We start from the raw sequence: 20065 nt of genomic DNA, 5'->3' as shown, positions 1-20065 counted from the left end.
CTTTAAATACCCATCATGCCAATAATAAAGTTCATTTTTAAAAATCTTGTTTAATTTTTATTTTTCAACCTTTTATTAAGCTTTACAAGGTTTCCGTCTGAGAATTTTTAGTTTCCGCTCAACCTCAGGATGTTAGGGGAATGTGTTTTAAATATAGACAGGTCTGAACGAAGATGGTGGCTAAAATCTCTCTGCAGTACAAGTCTTTCTACATCAGCGTTGTCAAATAGAACTGTTGGCAATGATGGAATGTTCTCTATCTATGCTCTCCAGTTGAGTAGCCTCTGACAACTTGAAATGTGACTAGTTCAAATGAGGAGCTGAGTTTTAAAATTTATTTAATTTTAAGGAATTTACAATAGTATTAGTAATACTAATTACATAAATAGCCACATGTGGTCAGTGGCTACCATATTTGAATGAGACTAGAGTGAATTCTGAGGAAGAGGTGTGTCTCAGGCCATTGTCATGCAGAAGGGGAAGGAATGCATATTGATGATGAATGTAGTCTGGAAATCATCACTTCCTACCTAGTTTTTCTCATTTGAGACACACTGTGTTCTGAGACAGCATCTTTGAGGGGAGGATATTGAAGTAGATCACCTGGAGAGTGAAATGGGCACCCAGGAACTCCCATGCCGGGACTGGGTAGGCCAGGTCACAGCTAGGAGAGTGAGCTGCTAGCCTTGACTCTGCTCTTGTTGGGGTGTGGGTTCTCCCACAGTTGGAAATGTTCGACCTGTGGGAATATTTGGGACTCCTGGATAGTTCCTCTGTGGGCACATTTGGGACTCCTGGATAGTTCCTCTGTGGGCACATTTGGGACTCCTGGATAGTTCCTCTGGGCAGACTTATACTGCAGAGAGATGGTCCTGTCAGTGCTCATGGACATTTACACCAACTTCGCTTCCTGTCATAAAAATTTTGGCTCACATGACGACATTTCCCCTCAGGGAGGTTTGCCTCTTTGAAAAGGTTGCTATTTCTAATCTAGTCAATGCAAACACTGTAACAGGGCTTCGAGAGAGTTTCTCGACTGTGTCTACTTTTTTCCATGGGAAGGCTCAGTCTGAGCAGACCCTCCCAACACCAACAACTGGAGAGAAATACATTACATTAAAATCTGGTTGTGTTTAACCAAGCTAGAGAAGGGATAGTGCAGGGTGAGTGGAGGTAGAAAGTTCTGAGGAAATTCTCATGAACATGAAAATGTCTTATTCCAGGTCTATTGACTCAGCTGCAAGGCTGAGCTGGAGAATTGGGCCAGTGTTCATTTCTATCTTTTGTCTAGCCCTGCTTCTCTTTCAGTGGCTTTCTTTCCTTCTTCTGAGATATGACTCAATTGATGGACATGGTATTTGTCCAATGTTTTTGGAATGCCAGGTCTTTAAAGCCCTTCTTTACAGAGGCTGTGACCTGGTTGGTTGCACAGACAACTCAAGGTAGGGCCGTTAGAAATAAATGGATTGATTGGATTTGTGTATCCTGGACGGGCTACCAGGGAATGCCCAGGCCTCACTCCTTAGTCAGACATAAGAAGCAATTATTAAGTGCTCGGTGGAGAAAACGGAGAGAAACAAAGCATCTTCTATACTATTTGATCACTTGTCCATGATGAAAACAAGTCAATGAATCCATTTTTTTTTTCCATTTTCCTATTTAAAAACAACAGTCAGCAAAAGAAGTTGTGGGAAGGAAAGACTTTTCTGTATTTACTTGTGGAGTTTTCTTCTTTATTATCACCAGGAGCATAAATGCAGAAGTGTCCGTCCGCTTTGTGGAATATTCATGCTCTTTTAATTCCCTTGGGGTTGAACATTGATACCCAAATCTTCTTTTTCTTCTGATAACTACAGTCATCGCTCATCCACAGTGTTGACTTGGTCAAACTGCCATAGCTGGCTGGCTTTTCCGTCACACGGGCGCAAGTACAAATCTTTATTGTTTTCCTGCACAATAGCTTCCATACATTTCCCAGAAATAATGTGGACAAGCATTCCATTCTGAAAAGAGAGAAGAAAATGGGGGTGGGGTGGAAGGGAGGAACTCAGTTCCATGCAATAAGTCAGCAAAGAAGGATACCCCAAGATTTGTGCTAATTATTAAGAGAATAATACAGGTGATGTGACATGGCTGAGTAAAAAAATAGTATTTTGGTTAATACAAAATATAATAAAATATAATTTAGGTAGCTCAAAAGTTTAGGTAGCATTCAGAACCTTGGCGGGTATTTATTCAGTGATCTTTATTATAGATATGTAATTGTGCCATTTCTTAGAGAATTCTGGCTGGTAGAATGCCAGTATATAGAACATATTCAACCTTTTACTGTATTGGTGGCATTCAGTGTTCTCACTGATGTAAATTTCTGCTTTCAAAAGGATTTTTTTTAAAGATTTATTTATCTATACAAGAACTGGGGTACAGGCCAGATGTGCAGGAGGGTGAAAGGATTCACCGGAGACACAGCGCGGAACAGAACAGGCAGATTAACGAAAAACACTGCTGAGGGGAGCAGCGGGCGAGACAGGAGAGGTCTGCTGCGCCTTGTGGATCTCTCCCTGGCCAGCTCGATCGAACTCGCGCTGCAGAGGCTGCGGACAGCTTCACGGTGCGGCGCTCAACCACCTGCGCCACCAGGGAAGCCCTCAAAAGGATTGAATTTAATCTCTGCCCTCCTCAAGGATTCAGAGAAGGCCAGTCAGGCAAGTTTGCAAAACCAGACCTGCTTACTACTCAAAATCCACCACTTAGTACAATGTCAAAACCCACCAGATTAATAGTGAATTTAGCCATCCCCTTCTAAAGAAAAATTTGATTTCTTTACGTCAAGTTAAACAGCCTTATTTATATCTATCCATATCTGAATCTCTACTGGTGATGAAGGGGACCTTCATATTGCTCCTCAGACCTCACACCAAGGTGGTCAACTGCTTTTGTAACAAGTTCCGTGGTGCTGCTTGTAACCTGAGCTACTAAACTTCAAAACGAGACTGTCTTCGCTCTCTGCCACTCTCAAGGTAAGAGCTTTACAGAGAAGTGCCAAATACTACTTTTCAGATGTCGATGACCCCATTTTGCTGCTGGGTTGGTTGTAACCACTCCCTGATGCCTTCGTGCCGAGACGCTTGTTTCAACAACAGAGGCACAGGACTGGCTTATTTGGCTTAGTGCAGTGTCCTTGGAATGTACTTGTACAATGTACCTGACCTCTTGGAAGAGCCTAGGATGCAGCGCCAAATGCTTACCCCCTGAAAGTCCCAGTGCTGCTGATGGATGGCAGGGCCTTCCTTGGTGCAGTTCTGAAGAATCACCTGCTCTTGTTGGACATCGAAGCATAGGTGCTGCATGCCACCAAAGTGGATCTCCTTCCTGCCGGTGTGCTCCAGATGCTGCAGCAGAGGGAGACATTCCGAATGAGGCCAGTGCTTGGAAACTGGAGCCAATGACTCCAACTGTGTGTGAGTCGTCCTCTGGCAAGTGGAACAGATGGTCACCTGAGGCCATCAGGCCTGTCTGCTCCAAATTCCGCCTCTCTCCCCACCACACACACACACACACACCCCACACACATATACAGACACACAGACACACACTAGACATACGTAGACATTCATACCAACACACAGACATACATACACACACAAACACACACACACAGAGAAACAAGTAAATACAGGCACACAGTGAAATACACACACACGCACACACCAGGCTTCTGTGGGACCCTGAAGTGCCCATCCTGGGATAAAGTGTTGGCTCCTGTAGATCCCCATAAAATACCCAGGCAGGATTCCTTCAGCATCAGAGAACTTAAGTCTGAAGAGTACAATCATTAATCAGGTTTGGGGAACACTGCAAGTGGAACACCATTGTGGGGTCCCCTAGCCTCCTCAGTGCTTCTGTGCCTGCAGCCTCCACTTGAGGAACCTATCAGCTGGTCCAGATGCTTCAAAAATGGTGTCTGAGCACAGATTTTCCTTGACCTCCGATTATAGTCTTTAAATTTAAACGGGGAGCTTTTCCATGCACTTTGAGTTTCCAGGGTCTTTTAAAATTTTGGGTGGTCTAATACAAGATCTACTTTCCCATAAGAGAAAAAAAATATTCAGGTGTCAATGCAGCTAACCTTTGAGATGGTGCATCAGCTTCTGTCACAGCTCTCTCCTCCCGGGACTCATTTCCCTCAACTGCCTGATCCCTGAGACATCAGAGTTGCACCCCCTGGGCTAGCCACTCTCTAAGCTCAGTTTCCCCATCTGTCAGATGAAAGCATTGACTGAGGAGCCGCGCCATTTCCCTGGCACTAAGATGCGCATTCTCTGCCGATGGTCTGGGTCTGTGCCTGTCATGGGGCTGGGCGGGCACAGTAGGGAGGTCATCCAGTGGGGATCTCAGGCTGTCAAGGGACAGGCAGTCACTGAAAGGAGAGGCCACCAGAGGGAAGCATCACTGTAAAGACCCTGAGAGTGCTGAGCACCTACCTGCTGCCACCGGCTGTCACTGCACGGAGCCAGCACCACAGCGCAGCCCAGGAGCTCCCTGTCTGCCCGGCAGTCAGCACAGAAGCCGAGTCCAGTATTGTGGAGCTGAAAATGGAGGTGCACACCAGAGTGAGTCCCGCTTTCCACCCTGGGGCTCCCTCTGCCAGGTCCTGGTCTTCTCCTTCCCTCTCTGGAGTGGCGCCAAGGGGCCAGGTTCAGGCTCACAAAATGAATACACTTAAGCTGAAGCCAACGGTCCTAAGAAGCCTCTTGCAGGAGCCAGGAAGCTCTTGTCCTGTCATGGGCAACACAGCGCCTCCTTCAGGGCAGGCATGGAAGCCTCTGAGGCCCTGCTGAGCTTGGGCGGGAGGGTCAAGGTCACAGAAGAACATCCGAACCTGCAGTGCCTATCTTGGGAGGCCGCCCACCCTCCCCCGCCTCCCTGGGCCGCGCCTTGCCTTTCCAGAGAACCTGGGCCTGCGTTCAGATGGGTACAGCTCAGGGTAGATGTGGGCCAGAAACCAGTGGAATGTCCGGCAACCCAGTCTCCTTTGCAGCTGCTGGCGCTCTGTGCAGTCTGGCTGCTCCGCCTGGGAAGAAGACAGACGCAGTGCCCTGGAGGAAGACTGCTCGGCAGCAGACTCCTCGTGCCTCACGCCAGTGGGGGGATCGAGGCTGCTGGAGCTGAAGGATCAGGACAGAATAAGGGGACCACAGTTCTCAGGGCTGCAGACAGGGGTGGGGTAAGGCGGGGGCGGGGAGGTCATGTGTTGGGAGAAGAGGCCTGGACCAGAGAGGTGTGTGCCCAGCAGCCCGACAGGTGATGTCACTCCCTTACCACCCCATCTGGCCCTGAAGATCACACTATCTGTGCTAGGGTGACCTATACGGAAGTCAGCAAAATGGGACGGGGCTGTTCCTGGAAGGGGCTGCATTTAAGGACTAGTGTATGGGGGCGGGGGGCGGGGGGGCAGGAACATGAACCAGCAGGTAGGACCAATTCTAGTCATGTCAATTCTAGTCATGTCCTTACTTTTCTTTTGCAACTCACTCCCTCATGGGGCCTCCGTTTTCTATTTAATAGAATAAAAGGTTTGGATGAACACAAACAAGTACTTAAAAAGTTTCCCAGTCAGCAAATGGACGAGTAAACAGACTTTGCACAAAAGCAGACCAGTGGGGCCCATGAACAGCCAGTCGCCATTTCCCAGCTTCTGCCATGGCGCGGCGCCCAGCAGCCGCCCAGGCACTTGGAGGCGCGCAGACAATGGCAGTGAGGAGGCTGAAGCTCCATAAATAATTCACATGCTGCTTTCAGGCTGGCTTCAGCCCACACCCCCGTTATGGGTGCTCGCCTGGCGGAGCTTCCTCAGGTGCCCGGGAACTCAGGCTGCATTTAGCTCTGCTCTAAGAGCTCCTTTAAATGCTGCCTCTCTCAGCCTGGAACAAATGTCCTCCAAAAGCAAAGAGCAAATTCCAACCTGACAACCCAAGAGACAAAAAGAGATGTGTTGGCCAAAAGAAAGCCAAGAGATTAAAAATGGTTCTTCTGAATTCTAGACCTTCATTGCCCCTCCTGCGCTGAATGGATCAAGTCCTGCCCTCAAGGATTCCCCAACCCTCCCTTTCTTGTCTGAGTGGTGCCCGCAGCAGAGAGTCATGATGATGGGGGTACCCACCAGGGCACTTTCTGCACCAGGCATTCTTCTGTCAGCTTCTAATTCAATTAGAGCCACTAGTTTAATCCACCCACTAGTGAATTAAAAAAACTAGAGCTACTCGTTTAAACCTCCCCACAAGGAAGGTTATCACGTGTGGACGCAGAGGCACTGGCTTGTTGAGGAACTTTCACGACCATGCAACCAAAAAGCCAACATGGAAGCCCACTGTCTTATTCTGGGAGTCCACGGCTCCCCTGTTAGACACTCCAGCTTCCAGAGTGGTGTCTGGAGCTGACCACATCCGTCCACTTCCCAGGGATGGAGGAGGAGACTAAAGAACAAAGGTGCCGGCTGCGTTGGTCGTGCTCTGGTGAGAATTTTCCTTTCATTTCAGAGCCCAACTTGGAGTGACTAAGGGAGTTGGTGCCGCCCTGTGCCACCGTGGGAGTAAGGCCCAGGGCTGGTTCAGGCCTCAGGACTTACTGTAGGGCCCTGAGGCTCTGTGGGACTTGTTCTGGGAGCCCCAGTCTCGAAGGCCCTGGAGGGTGTTCCCACTAAGGGAACTGGGCCATCTAGCTTCTGAGACCTCACCCCGAGTGGGTGGAGTTTCTGGAAATTTGACTAGAAAATCAAGAAGCAGGTGGCAAATCCCTGAGGACTGGGGGTGGGGAGGAGGGCAAAGAAGACACTGGGGTTCCTCCACTGGGGAATTCCTGCCAGACTGTCCCTGCACTCAGGGCAAAGCCCCCTTCATGGCACAGGTAGGGGCTCAGTTAAGAGGCTCAGTCCTGCGGTGAGACCGCTCCCACAGCAGAGTGGCTGTGAGGGGTTATGAGCTGCCCTAGGGCTGTCATGGGGCCTGGAAACCTTGCTGTGGGCCCCCCTCCCTGCACTAACCTGCGCCTGACTCACCTGAGGTCACAAGTGTGTTCTGCTCTGTAAGGACTGAGCTGAGTATCAGCTGATCTGTTGAAAATCCACCCTTTGAGGACATTTGACGAGCTGTTTTAAATTTTCATTTCCCTGAGGCTTTTTTGGAATCCTTTATGTTTATTTTTATACCTGTATTTGTCTCAAGTCTTAGGTCATTTCACAACCTGGAATGCCTGACCTGGGATGAAGGGCCTCACAGACCTGCGGCTCCCGCCCCACAATGAAGGATCACACCCCATAGATGTCACCCCACAGACACCCCCCGGACTGGTCATGTGTCCGTGGAGATGCTGGGACAGACAGAAGACAAACTGTCAGGTAGAGGAGCCATTTGAGGGGGGAAACTCACGGGACACTGGAGCTAGAAGCTTCTATTTTCCCCTCAGGTGGGAGGCAAGGCCAGACTCCAGCTGGTGGCCCATGGGGCGCACGGAAGGCCGGCAGTGCTCTCCCCTTACCTTGCTCAGGGAGAAGGCCTCCGGGCTGTGCCTGTAGAAGGTGTCTTTGAAGGAGCCCAGCCAGGTCTCAGCAAGGCGAACCTTGTTCTGCAGGGCGGCCTCCTGGTCAAGGGTGGAGGGGGTGTCCTGACTGCGGTAGAGATGCCCCACGCGTGAGCAGGGGAGGATTTCCACTGAGCCACCACAGAGCCAGGCCTGCGATGAGGGGGACAGTGAGTTCCTCTGCCTCCACTCCCAGAGCTTGGGCAGCACTGCACCGCAGATGTGAGCACAGAGGGGAGAGGGAAGTAGCGTCTCCAGGTGAAGCAGAATTTCTAGGGCTGGGGTTCTGGGCAGGGGAGAGACAAGGGATGTCCTGGGATAGAACCAGGAGGGTGAGGGGGTCACACCATCCATACCCCAATGTGTCCCCCAACACATGCACAGATTGAGCGCATCTAGAAACATGGCCATGTGGGTCTGCACCCCTATTGTCTTTAAGCGGCTTCCTCAGGGAAAAAGGGGCGGGGGGGGGGGGGGGGGGCGGGGGGGGGAGCGGGTCAGAGAATTTCAAAAGCTCAAGAAGTCTCCTGCTGCAGAGGCACCGGAAGCTCTTTGTGTAGATAGCAAAGCAAGGGTTCCCTAAGCCTCCCCTTCACTGCTGCAGGAGGGGCCTCCCAGCTTCCCTGACTCTTCCACCTACTCCCAAATACCCAAAATTCATTTGACAGGAGCCCTTTCACCCCACACTTAAGGAATAAAGACGAAACTAGAAATATTCCGAGGATAAGCAGCCTGTGACGGGAAACACACGAGACTGAGATTCCCAAAGAGTATGCCAGGGTGCCCCAGGGGCCCAGATAATTTAAATGTTCAAGAGAAACAGTGACACCTTGCCAACTACATGCTCAGGGTAATTCACGGTTTCAGCATCTGATCCCTGTACTTCTGATCATGAATGTCTCTGTGGGGCTGGGTTTTCCAAGCTTGCTGCAATGACGAGGCAAGTATCATACTAAAAGCAACAAGCACCGAGGGTAATGTCCGCGCTGACCCAGTTTGAGAAGTTGCGTGCTGTCCAATAAGCTGAGCTGTCAGGACAAGTGTGTCAGTTGTCTGGCCCAAACCAGGCAATACACAGAAGCACTTAGTGTTGGATCTGGCCAGTGGGTACTATGAAAAATGGCTGAGATGCTAAGGGTGCTGTGAACTGTGAATGTACCAGAACTTCTGCTCTAAGTTTCATGGGAGTGAAAACCTGCCTTTTCCTGTGCACTTGATAGTCAAGCCCAGGAGGGAGGCTGGGGGTGCCATCAAGGTGGGCCACAGGGAAGGGGAGAAAAGGGATGGGAGGTCTGAATCCCTCATGTGATGACTTTATCGTGTGAGTCCTGAAGGACTAGCTGCCTCCCAGCTGCAGAGCCCACTGGGTCCCCCCTTGGTCCAGGACATACCTTGAGAGACAGCTCCAGGTTTTCTGCACCCTGTAGTGACATGAGCGGGTCATACGCTCCTGTGTTTTGGAAGTAATGCCGGTCAATGGCCACTACCCCGCCAGGCACCACGGGGCTCCTGGAGAGAGGAGACACTTCAGAACCAGCCTATAAGGGGAGTACTTTTTGGGGGGGTTGAGGCATGTGGGGAAGAGTATTGTTATCCCCAACTTACTAATGAGGAAACTGAGGTACAGATTCTGTAACTTGCTAGGAAACCAGTGGATCCATGATGGAGCCTGGGCTGTCCACATGGTCTATTCAGAGGGAGCAAAGGAAAAGCTGGTTCGTGATGGGGTCTCACCTGATGGGGCTAGTGGGGGACCGCAGGCCTTTCCTCTCACGCTCTGGCAAAGGCTCCCAGTGGAAGTCCAACTTCCAGTCTAGTACCCCGCGCTGCAGGTCCGTGGAGGGCTCATACCGGAAAGTCTTCCAGTCAATCACATCTATGACTGGAGACACCACCCGGCTCCTGGAGAGAATTGTGGAATCAACAAGGGAGACCCACCATTCACCTGTTGGGGGGTAGAGACGAAATCCATACAGGCACTGCCTGATAGGACAGCCACATGGCGTTATCAGCCCCTACAGGTATAGTCTGCCGTGTGAGTGATTTTTTCTGACTTCTCATGACTATCACTTCTAAAACCTGTGCCATGGAATGGATCAGGTCTGAGCTCACTGAGATGTGCTGCATTAAGAAGGCTTAGACGACAGAAATACAGAAAAATCTCAGTCATTTTTATATTGATTATAGGTTGACATGATAATATTTTGGACTTACTGGGGTTTGCTAAACACATTATTAAAATTAACTTCATCTTAAAAATTGTAATGTACCAATTTAGGGGGTCTCAACCCTGCTGTAGCATCCAGTACTTGTTCTTCCCTCTATCATGAAATTGGATTGGCTTGACAAATCAGGATTGCCAAGCCCCAGAAGTGACCCTGGCTTGTGTATGCACTTGGTGTCTACCAGCCCGCCTGCCTTTTTTTTTTTTTAAGATTTATTTATTTATGCATATAAGAACTGGGGTGTAGACCAGAGGTGCGGGGGGTGAGAGGATTCACCAGAGACAGAGTGGGGAGCAGAACAGGGAGATTGACTGAAGTACATTGCTGAGGGGAGCAGCGGGCGAGAGGAGAGGTCTGCTGGGCCATGTGGGTCAGCTCCCTGGCCGGCTGGGGATCGAACTTATGATGCAGTGGCTGGCCATAGCTTGGTAGCGCTGTCTTTAACCCCTGTGCCACCAGGGAGGCCCCTGACCTTCTTTTATTTGGTGCAGCTGGGATGTGACCTCAGAGACGTGTAGGAAATCTCACCTTGGAAACCTCACCTTTTAGCAAAACAGATAACCACTCAAATGTAGCTGCTCTCCATTTAGCCAGTATTGCTATCACATTATTTTTCTGATCTCTCATGACTATTCTAAGATCTGTGCCATGGAATGGATCAGGCCTGAGTGGATCAGGTGGCGGGAAGGTCCCCGAGAAGTGAGGTACCTGGAGGGGGAGCTGCCAGCCATGCTGTGTCTCCATTCCCGTCCATTTGCATCTCTGCTTCATGCATCTCAGAAGAGGGTAGGACTGGCACAGAGCCAGGCTGCATGGAGAGGGCCTGCCTGGCTCTGGGATTCAATTATCTGCTTTAATCTGTGACCTTAAGTGACTGATGCTGGCATGAGCAATCCTGGGTTAATATTTAGAGCAAGGGTCTTGATATACTTTTCCTGCCCCTTTCACCTCATTGCCTCTGGAAGGAAAGGGGGAAACACGTCCTGGAGGCCACTGTTTTGGGACGTGTTGCACTGACCTTTTCTGACCTTTTCAGAAAAGTGAAAGCGAGGAAGAAAAGAGGACACCCACTCCCTCTCCCAGGTCTCCACCGACTGTGGAATGAACTGAGCAGATGGCATGGCGTTGGCTATAGGAAAAGTATTTTGTGGAATTTCATAGTCGAGCCTAGAAGCCAGGTGGCTGAGTTCTGAAGAATCCCATGAAATGTGTGCCATCTTAGTAACCGTACCAGGGCCAGAGAGGGCATTGTATTCAGCATCCGCACAGATAGTGATAACGCTGGTAAGGGGTTACCCTCCCTTAGGGTATTTGTAACTTAACAGGAGCTGCCTGCTAGCTCGGAGTTTCTGTGTCTATAAAACAAAGAAGATGGACTGGAAGACCTCTGACCTCCCTTCCAAAAACCCAAAGAACCACTCTTGAGTGGTGGGAACATGAGTGACGAATGGCTAAGGCCATGGAGCGTTTTTCCTACGCCCATCTCTTGCTCCAGGCCCCCCGGGGTGAGTTACCTGTCACCAGCTATCCTGCTGAGGAGGGGCTCCAGCCAGCCCGGGTGGCACTCGCAGTGCGAGTCCATGAAGACCAGCACGTCCCCGGTGGCCCTGGTGGCCCCCAGCATCCGGGCCCTGACGGCGCCCAGCCTCTTGTTGCTCCTCAGCAGCTTCACCCCCTCCAGCCTGGCCACGTATTCGCTGAGAGCAGACTTGAGTTGTCCTGGAATGGACGGGGGATGGTCAGTGTAGACACAGAGGCCACCCAGTGAAGACCACCACGAGTTCATAGTCACAGCTCGCTCTTGGGCGCATTGCTGAGTACAAGGGGCCCGGGAACCCATACAATATTGTGGTGTGTCTGTGGCTAAGATGGAAGTTCCTCTCTGTTTGGAATGGGCCCAGATTCTCTCCAGTAAAAACTAGGAGCGGTGGTGTCATGAGCCAGGGTGGAGAGAACTTGCTGACTTTCTCTAAAGCAGCAGCGAGATCAAGGCAGACACTGTTAGACCCATCACCCCGCTGTCCCCTTCCCAGGCTTCCTGACAGACTCCTCCCGGGCTCGTCACTGGTGAGCTACCTGCTCCTGCGTGGTCCCCAGGAGCTCGCCTCCTGGGAAACTTGCCTAAAGCAGGTCCCGGTCTCGGCCTGGAAACCTCCTCTCCCTCAGATCAGCCCACCCCAGGGATCCTGGGGGAGCTGCAGCCACCTTGTTCGCTGAGGTCGTCCACGAGGATGATCTCCTTCAGGAAGGCCCTGGGAGCAGTGTCCAGGACGCTGTGCACGGTCCTCAGGAGGGTGGACCAGGCCTCGTCGTGGAAACAGAGGATGACGCTGGCCGTAGGCAGGCTGTCCCCGGGCCGCTGCTGCAGACACCTGCAGGAGAAGCAGGAACCCCGTGGGGAAGAGAAGGCCCAAGAAACATTCCCCGTCCTGTCACCCACTGTCTGGACCCTGGGGTGGGGGCTGCTCCCACCAGGTGGCTCTCCCCCAACAGCTCCCCTGTGGTTTCTTAAGCTTTCCAGGCACAGAGAGCCTGTGTCATGCCCCCAGAGTCCATCCACTGTGTCCCCATCCTCAGGCCTCAGAGCTTCTTCACGTTCCATAGCCCCTGCCTCTCTCACGGCAGATGTTCTCACGATAGGCTGGGCTGAGCTGTGAGGTGGGGAGAATGACCACGTGGCCAACCTCACAGAGCTGCCATGAGAAGAGTGCGGGGCGAGGGGCATAGTTCGTGTCCTATGTAGGGAACCGTCATCCCTTTGGGACCAGGGGTGCTGTTTCTGTATCCCTGCACCCACCACGGCGCCTGTGCTAGGTAAGCTTTACTGTTGTTACTGAAGATGGGACAAGAGCCGAGCATTGTGATGACAACGTGCCAGACCCTGGGCTGGTCCCTGACACCTGTGACTCCATGTTGGCACGAGACCCAGTCTGTGGGCTGGCCTGCTTTCCCCCCATTTTGCAGATAAGGCAATTGAGGCTCGGAGAGGAGGCCGGACTGACCAAAGGCCACACTGTCAGGAAGTGGCAGCCTGGGCTATTGTGTCTTCAAAGCCTACAGGTCCTGTCTGCTTCGTGGTTTCAGGCTGCGCACCGGGTGCAGGGCATTACCACTCCCTCCGTCTGGCTCCCCCTTCCTTCCCAGGTGAACAGCGTGTTCTGTGTGTGCCTCATGTTGGGGGTTGGAGAGTTCTGAGAGCGTCTTCAGCGGATGAATTATAGCAATGGCCAGATATGTGGAACCGTGTGCGGTTCACAATCATTCACAAAGGCATTTCCAAAGTGTGTCCTAGGCTGTAGCTGTTAAAACCATGTCCCTCCTCGGAGGGGCATTTCTCATTGAACAGGGGTCTTCTCAACCCCAGATCTCCAACACTGCAGGCGTCTGTGATGACGACCAAGCTGGCCTGGCCTCAGGACACGCCTCAGACAGAGTGTCCCCAAGTGGCGGATTAGCTGAGCGTCGCTGTGCCTACAAGAATCCTAATAAGGCATCACAGCCTCTTACGAAGGCCTGGAGGTGGGTGGGGACTGGTATGTACCAGGGGCTGAAGGAAAGATATTCTGAAAGATATTCCCCTTCTCTTGGCTTCATGTGATACTAATTGCAATTTTTTTTTATTTGATGTTGGGTCTTCACATCTTTTGAGGGAATAAAATAAGTGGTAGACAAACTGGAGAGCAAGAGGCGAGGGGCCCACACAAGGGGGTCTCCACACCTCAGATTCTTTCCAAGATGCACCTGGTGGTGTAGCTTCTCCCTACAATTCCTGTTGAGGCCTGGGCATGTGGTGAAGCTGTGTCCCAGAGGGGCCAGGGAGTGGTGGAGATGCCTAAGTGCACCTTTTCACTGTGAATTGCTTTGTCCTTCCACCAGTTAGCCAGCGACTGTTTCACTCTCGCTCACAGACGGCAGACACGTGTCTGAAAGCCACTCCCACCGCACTTGCCTCTCTCCAGAGTGGCAGCAGGGGGTGGGGATACAAAAAACCACGGACTTTAGAATCAATCAGCCTGACTTTGAATCCTGGCTCTGCTACTTATCCCCCCTAATTAGTCCATCCAGGGAGGCTGATGCCTTTCCCCAGCCCAGTAGGGCTGCCTGGAGTCCAAGGGGCCATCTTGGCCCGAGAGAGCAGCTCCGTGGGTACCAGCCTTCCCACTTCCCACTCCCAGATCAGGGAGCCCCGGGCTGTGTTTACACACAGCTCACGCCCTCTCGTCATGCGGCCTTGGGATCCCCCATGAACTTGGAAAACACACTTGGACTGTGACTGAAGAGTGAGTCACACGCTGCACAGATGGCCTGGCTGCGGCACAGGCTCCCCCCCACCAACCCGGCCTGGCCAGAGTAGAACGCTTCTGCTGCAGTCTCGACACCTGTTCTGGGGTTCTGAGCTCCAGCTCCTACCCAATCAGCAGAGCCCGGGTGGGTCTCCATAGCTCAGTCCAGAGCCCACCAGTGTAACTGTCTGCTGCCTGTCGACACCCCCAGTGCACCCCAAACTGCTCGGGGTCGGGGATCCACCTGCTCATCTTTAATGCTTGCTAAATAAATATTTGTTCCTGAAGGGAAGGACGACACACCTGGCCATCCAGGAGCTCCATGCGTGGGCCGAGAGGGAGCTGTGCTCAGTGAAACAAGCCAGACAAAAAAAGGTAAACACTGTATGTCACTCATGTTATGGAGAGAAAACAAACAGTGAACTAAATACAACAAAAATAAGCTTGTGGCCTAGAAGACCAATTAGAGGTTACCGGAAGGTAGGGGCCACGGCGGGGAGTTAGGGGGGAGGGCACATATTGGATAAGGGGGACAGTAGTGTGGTGAAGGACAGATTCAGACTTCTAGCAGTGAAATTAATGCAGTGTGTGAACACGTGGCTCCAAGGCTGTGCCTGACACGTACATGGTGTTATAATGCATGTTCTCGCGTTATCAAGTCTCCTGAATCTCCCACAGACCTCCTGAGTCTCACTGTCTTCCCTTGGGGGTCCTTGGAGGTGCACCTCCTGGGGTCCTGTGCACTGGCTGTTGCTCTGACCTCTGCAGAGCATCTCTGGTTGCACCGGCTCCCCCAGGCCCTGTGATAAGATGGGCAGGTGGCCAATTCCTTGGTCCCCAAGAATGCTGGGATGAACATCCCCTGTCAACCCATGTGTGCTCTCCCCATTTTATAGAGGGAAGGACTTGAAATGCTTCCAGCCCATGTGGCTTGCCCACAGCCCCCTCCAGTAAGCCGGTGAGGGGGGTGGTGCTTAGTGCAGCATGCTCTAGCAGGACTTTGGTGTCAGATGCACCTGGTCAGATCACCTGGTCCTTCCCCTTTGTGTGCCTCCATTTTCTCATCCATCAAATGAAGGTGCTAATACTATTTACCTCATGGGGTTGGCATGAAGAATAAGTGAAGGAAAGCCACTCAACAGAGTTCCCAGCACACAGTAAGTGCTCAATAAATGTTGGCTTTTCAGAGACTGCTCTTTGACTCTTCTACATCGGTGTTTTTCCATTCTGGGCTCGCATTATTAGTAATTTTCCTGGCATGTTCCCTTTTCAAAATGACCTTCAGCTATGGCTCTAGAAGTAATCAGAAAAGGTATGTGACTAGGACGGGGAACAAGCAACAGTTGGGGCAGGTTTGGGGGTGTTGCTGCAGGAGTTGGGGCCAGCTGGCTTCTCTGATTTAGGAATCTGGGGGGATTACTGCACCATCTGGAGCACAGAAGGCAGAGGCCCCTTCCTCGCTTTGGAGAGACTCCCTTGTGTGTCGTGGAGAGGTGTCAGGGCAGGGGAATCACCAGCAACTGCAGCGGGATGGGAGGGAGAATCTGGGGGCCAAGGCTGAGTGCACAGGATGCAAGGACTGGATAAGGCCAGGAGAGGGCGCTGCACGCCTCAGGACAGAGCAGGTGGTGGTCATGTGAGCCGTATCAGGTTGTGGGTGGGGTCTGTAGGGACTGAGGGTAGAGTCCCCCCATCCTGGAGATCTTTACTGCTAAAATCAAGACAGTACCAAGCAAACTGAGACGACTTGGTTCCCTGGCTGACTGTTTTGGAGAGGCAACCTCTGGAGTGGTACACACACACACACACACACACACACTGTACCCCCCTTACACACAGAAATGCAAGCACAAACAAGCAGTACATCACAACCCACAAGTCTGTATGTGCACAGTCCATGTGCTAACCACACCACATGCCCAATATACACAACATACACAGACACCTGTGTACTTCACACCACCCGCACAACACAGCATACCTGCACAACTCACATAGTACTTTTGTAACACACATAAAAATGTCCTCACACAGCACACACACAAGCACATCACATACAGCACAGCCACAGCACAATACACAGGCACACACTGTAACACACATATGCACAGTGTATATGATCGCTACACTACACGCACAACACAATACATGCCTGCACACACATGCAGCACCCACAACACACATGCACATAAGACAATACGTCACACAGCTCACACCTGTGCACATCACCCCACTACATTCCCAGGTACGAGGCACCATAGAACACTGTACACCCGTGCCACATGCAATGCACGCATATGCACCTCTGTTTAAGACACACGGCCACACAATGCACACACAAACACACAAGTACCCACACGGACATCTGCGCAGCATGCTTGCACAATGCAGACACATGCCACACACACCTCTTGTTTGAGACAATCTCTCTTTTTCGTAGAATAAGGATCCTCATGCTTGCTCTAGATCCAGGAAAAATGGATCAAAAGAATCTGAAAACTTTTTGTTTGCTTACTCAGCAATTATTTCTTTAATGTGTGCTGTGCCGGAATGCCAGAGGCAGCAGGCACGGAACAAACCGAGGAGTCAATGGCCACTTATCTTTGGTTGTAATGAGTGAGAAGAATTAAGATCCCAGAGGTCACAGACTACAGCAGGTGGACCTGGGAGTTTCCTGAGAAGAGCTTTCTAAGCCAAGACCAGGAGCCTGAGCAGGGTCGGGGCTGGCGCGGGAGTGAGGCTTGCGGGCACACCATCTCGGGCACGCGCCTGCATTTGTGGGACCCTGAGCGTGAGCTGCTGAGTAGCCAGGCTCACGGGAACCCATCAGCAATCCTGGGAGTTTGGCCTGGGAGCTCCCAACTCTACAGGAATCTTCTCACCTGGCAAGTTAGAGGGTGTGTTTTCTTCCCAAGAGCTCTGTGCTCTGTGAAGAGCAGAGGCTTGTGTGGAAGGAAACCAGGTCAGCCAAATGAACCAGCGCCAATGGCCCCTGGATGCGGGCAAGCAGGTCCCTCCTCTGGCATGAACTCATTTATTATTAAATCACGGGTCAGCCAGGGCACTGGCAGGGGAGGAATGTAGGGGTGTCCATGGTTGGCTAGCATCTCCCTGGGCACAGTCTCATGTACCCCTGTTGTTTAGCTTGCTTGCCAGAGGTCAAGCCACCAGCCAGCTTGGTCACATCAGCTCAGAACTGGAACTGGAGCTGAGAACTGGAACTGTCCCCTTGGTCTAAGGGACTAAGGTGGGTGGCACAGGCAGACTGAAGTGGTAGCTCAGGTAGACTGAAGCTTCTGCCTGGATTCAAATCCCTGCTTGGCACCTATTAGCTGTGTGACTTCAAGGAAGTCACTTGGCCTCTCTGTGCCTTATCTTCATACTGATAAAATAGGCATGACGGTAATACGAACACCCATCCTACAGTTGTAAGAACTTAATGAGTTAATGCCGGAAAAGCCCTTAAAGCCAGAGCCGCATACATGTTAGCTGAGTGGTATTTTGAACCCCTCCCCCAACCGCGCCCCCCCCCCCCAAAAAAAAAACCCCACTAACAATCTTCATATCAAGCTGTACTGGCCTCAGTGTTAGATCGGGAAATCCCTTGGAGACCACCTGTTCCAATCCCCTTGTGTTTATAGATAAAACTGTTTGACCCAATAACCCAGAGACAGGACAAGAACCACAGGATGGGAAAGGGAGGGGAGAAGTTAGGAGCCCCTCCTTTTCTGACTCTGCGAAAGGGGCTAGTTAACCACAGGCCCCTGGATCCCACCCAGGGCTTCTGACCCCGGGCTCTGCCCTGGGGTCTGAGACTCCACATTCTCAACAAGTTCCCAGGTGATGCTGCCGCTGCAGCTGCAAAAGGTGCTGGAGCGAAGCTTTGGAGGCGCTACCCTAAGAACAGTGAAAGCAGAAAGTCTGCACTCCCCTGTGCGGATCACACCCCAGTATGGGATGGGGGGGGCCGAGGGCCCTACTTACAGCGGATGCCGTACCTCCGGCAGCGCCCTCTGCAGAGGGATGCGGGCGCTGAGCGCCTGCTCGAGTCTGAGCGGGCTCAGCTCCTCTTCTTCAGACACGTCCCGGTAGTCATCCTCCTCAGCCCCCCAGTCCCTCTCTGGAGCCTCCTCGTCCAGCCTCCTGCTGGGCTGCTGGATGAGCCGGTAGCTGCCACCTCTCCGGCCCTGGCTCTGGTTCCTTCTGGCCCTGGGGTGGGGCACGACCACCAGGAGCTGATCCTCCCGCAGCGAGATGAAGGGCGGCAGGTCCTCCAGGGGGCTGTACTCTTGGTCATCCTCCAGTACCCACTCCTGGGATTCCCCGAAGTCCAGGCGGTACCCAGCTTCCGGGCTGTGCTCCATGACCTGGGCCGGCGGCAGGTGCTGGGGGTGCGGGGGAGGGTGCCGCATGGCCACCATCAGCAGCAAGCCCCCCAGCATCAGCAGGAGCAGCAGGAACTGCAGTCGGCACGGTCCATGCCTGCACGGTCTCCTTAGGCGCATGTCGCCGCGGGAGCTTGCCAAGTGCAACAGGTCATGTTCAAGTTTGCCTTCTCCTGCTGCAGGTTCCTTCACACTTGCAGCAGAACCCGGGCTCCTGGCTCCACCTGCAGGCTTCTCACCAGCCACTTAACCTGCTTCTTTCCCACCTCTGACATTTGCCAAGTGTGTGTAAGACAGGCTCCCACTGACAAAAAGCAAAGCACAGGACCCAGGTCCCCCTGAGTGGATTTCTTTAATTGCCTCCTGAAAGTTCATTCACAGGGACTTCAGGCCGAATTGTTTGGCTCCTCTTTACCCCGCTTTTCTCCTTGGGAAAAAAACAATCCTTCCATTCTGCTCAGGTGTTCAGTCCCCAGTTGGCGTCCCCCGAGGTGAGTGGCCCGGGGCTGTGTGACGCCTGGGGGGTCCTCATCCAGCAGAGCTGACGGTGTCTTCCTATGGATGCTTCAGGTCAGGCGGGATCTACAGATGTGCGCCGGCAGCAGTGCCTCATTTCCTCTCACACGCTGCTCCTGCAGCGCGTCCTCGCCAGACACTGCCGCCAAGCGCAGCCTTGCGCCTGGTCCTAATGCCCTCACTATTCCCAGGCTTTGCACAACCCGTGGAGCACAACTCCAGGGAAAACAAACGGCGTCACTGCCAAGACCAAACCCAAGCAGGAGCATCCCGGGATGAGAATTAGCTGTGCTCAGGAGGTGGGAGGGCGTATTCCCTCCTGGCTTCAGCGCCCCGTGTGCCGCAGGTGCCAGGAGCCAGCTGTCTCTGCACCCTCAGCCTCCCACAGGGATCTGGGAAGCTGGCCTGGGCTCCCCCTCTTTCCTGGGGACCTCTGTCGTTGTCCTTCTGGAAAGGAACAAAGCAGATAGAGGTGCTCTTATAGGCCCCTCTAGCCCACAAGTGCATCCGAAGGCCTACTGTGTGCTTGCTGGTGCATCAAGGCACAGGGGAGTGCTTGGTTCTTCATTGGGCTCCCTTCATTCAGCCAGGATATATTAATGAGCACCCACTGTGTGCCCAAGCACCGGCCCAGGTTGGGATGGAGCATCATCATTGTCCCCTGTCTACGCCAGTGTCCTCTCAAAGGCCCCTAGTCCCAAATGGCCTCCAGAACCTTCCTTGCAGAGGCCCGGCCACAGCTACCTGCTCTCCGAACGGAAGGCCTCCTCAGGTCACCGGCTTCCTGTGACGCACCCGTGCCTCTTTTGGGTGGTCTTGAGACAGCCTTGCCCCCACCAACCCACTTCTGCTCCCACAACCATGCTGGTTGGGCCCTAGTGTGTCTTGCCATTGCCCCGGGTGATGGCAGCACAGGCTGCTCTCTCTGGGGTTTCTGCCAATCACCTCCACATATGCTTTCTGCCCTGCGGGGAGAGGCTTAGGGCCTTTTTCAGGGTCTCACTGGGACCTAAGGTCTCTGTTCCTTTAACCATTCCTCTCCTGACCTAGGGGGCTTTAAAAAATACATTCAACATTT

General features: G+C 52.4%; 1 protein-coding gene across 1 annotated transcript; it reads right to left on the bottom strand.

Annotated features, from left to right (window-relative positions):
• Positions 1-785: 785 nt before the first annotated feature.
• GALNT15 (polypeptide N-acetylgalactosaminyltransferase 15) lies at positions 786-19123 on the bottom strand. The gene is made up of 10 exons (XM_037524718.2): positions 18071-19123; positions 12009-12175; positions 11318-11522; positions 9313-9480; positions 8970-9087; positions 7537-7731; positions 4943-5074; positions 4485-4589; positions 3249-3392; positions 786-2003 (listed from the first exon to the last, which is right to left on the bottom strand). Exons 1-10 carry the CDS (start codon positions 18589-18591, stop codon positions 1857-1859), a joined length of 1902 nt encoding a protein of 633 aa, XP_037380615.1. The 5' UTR covers positions 18592-19123; the 3' UTR covers positions 786-1856.
• Between the last annotated feature and the right edge of the window lie 942 nt (positions 19124-20065).

The sequence above is a fragment of the Talpa occidentalis genome, unplaced genomic scaffold (assembly GCF_014898055.3).
Source record: "Talpa occidentalis isolate TD23 unplaced genomic scaffold, MPIMG_talOcc4v2.1 talOcc4.10, whole genome shotgun sequence".
In the NCBI taxonomy this organism is placed as follows: Eukaryota; Metazoa; Chordata; class Mammalia; order Eulipotyphla; family Talpidae; genus Talpa; species Talpa occidentalis.
The sequence above is the reverse complement of the archived record's forward strand: the minus strand, read 5'-3'. Positions and strand labels throughout refer to the sequence as shown.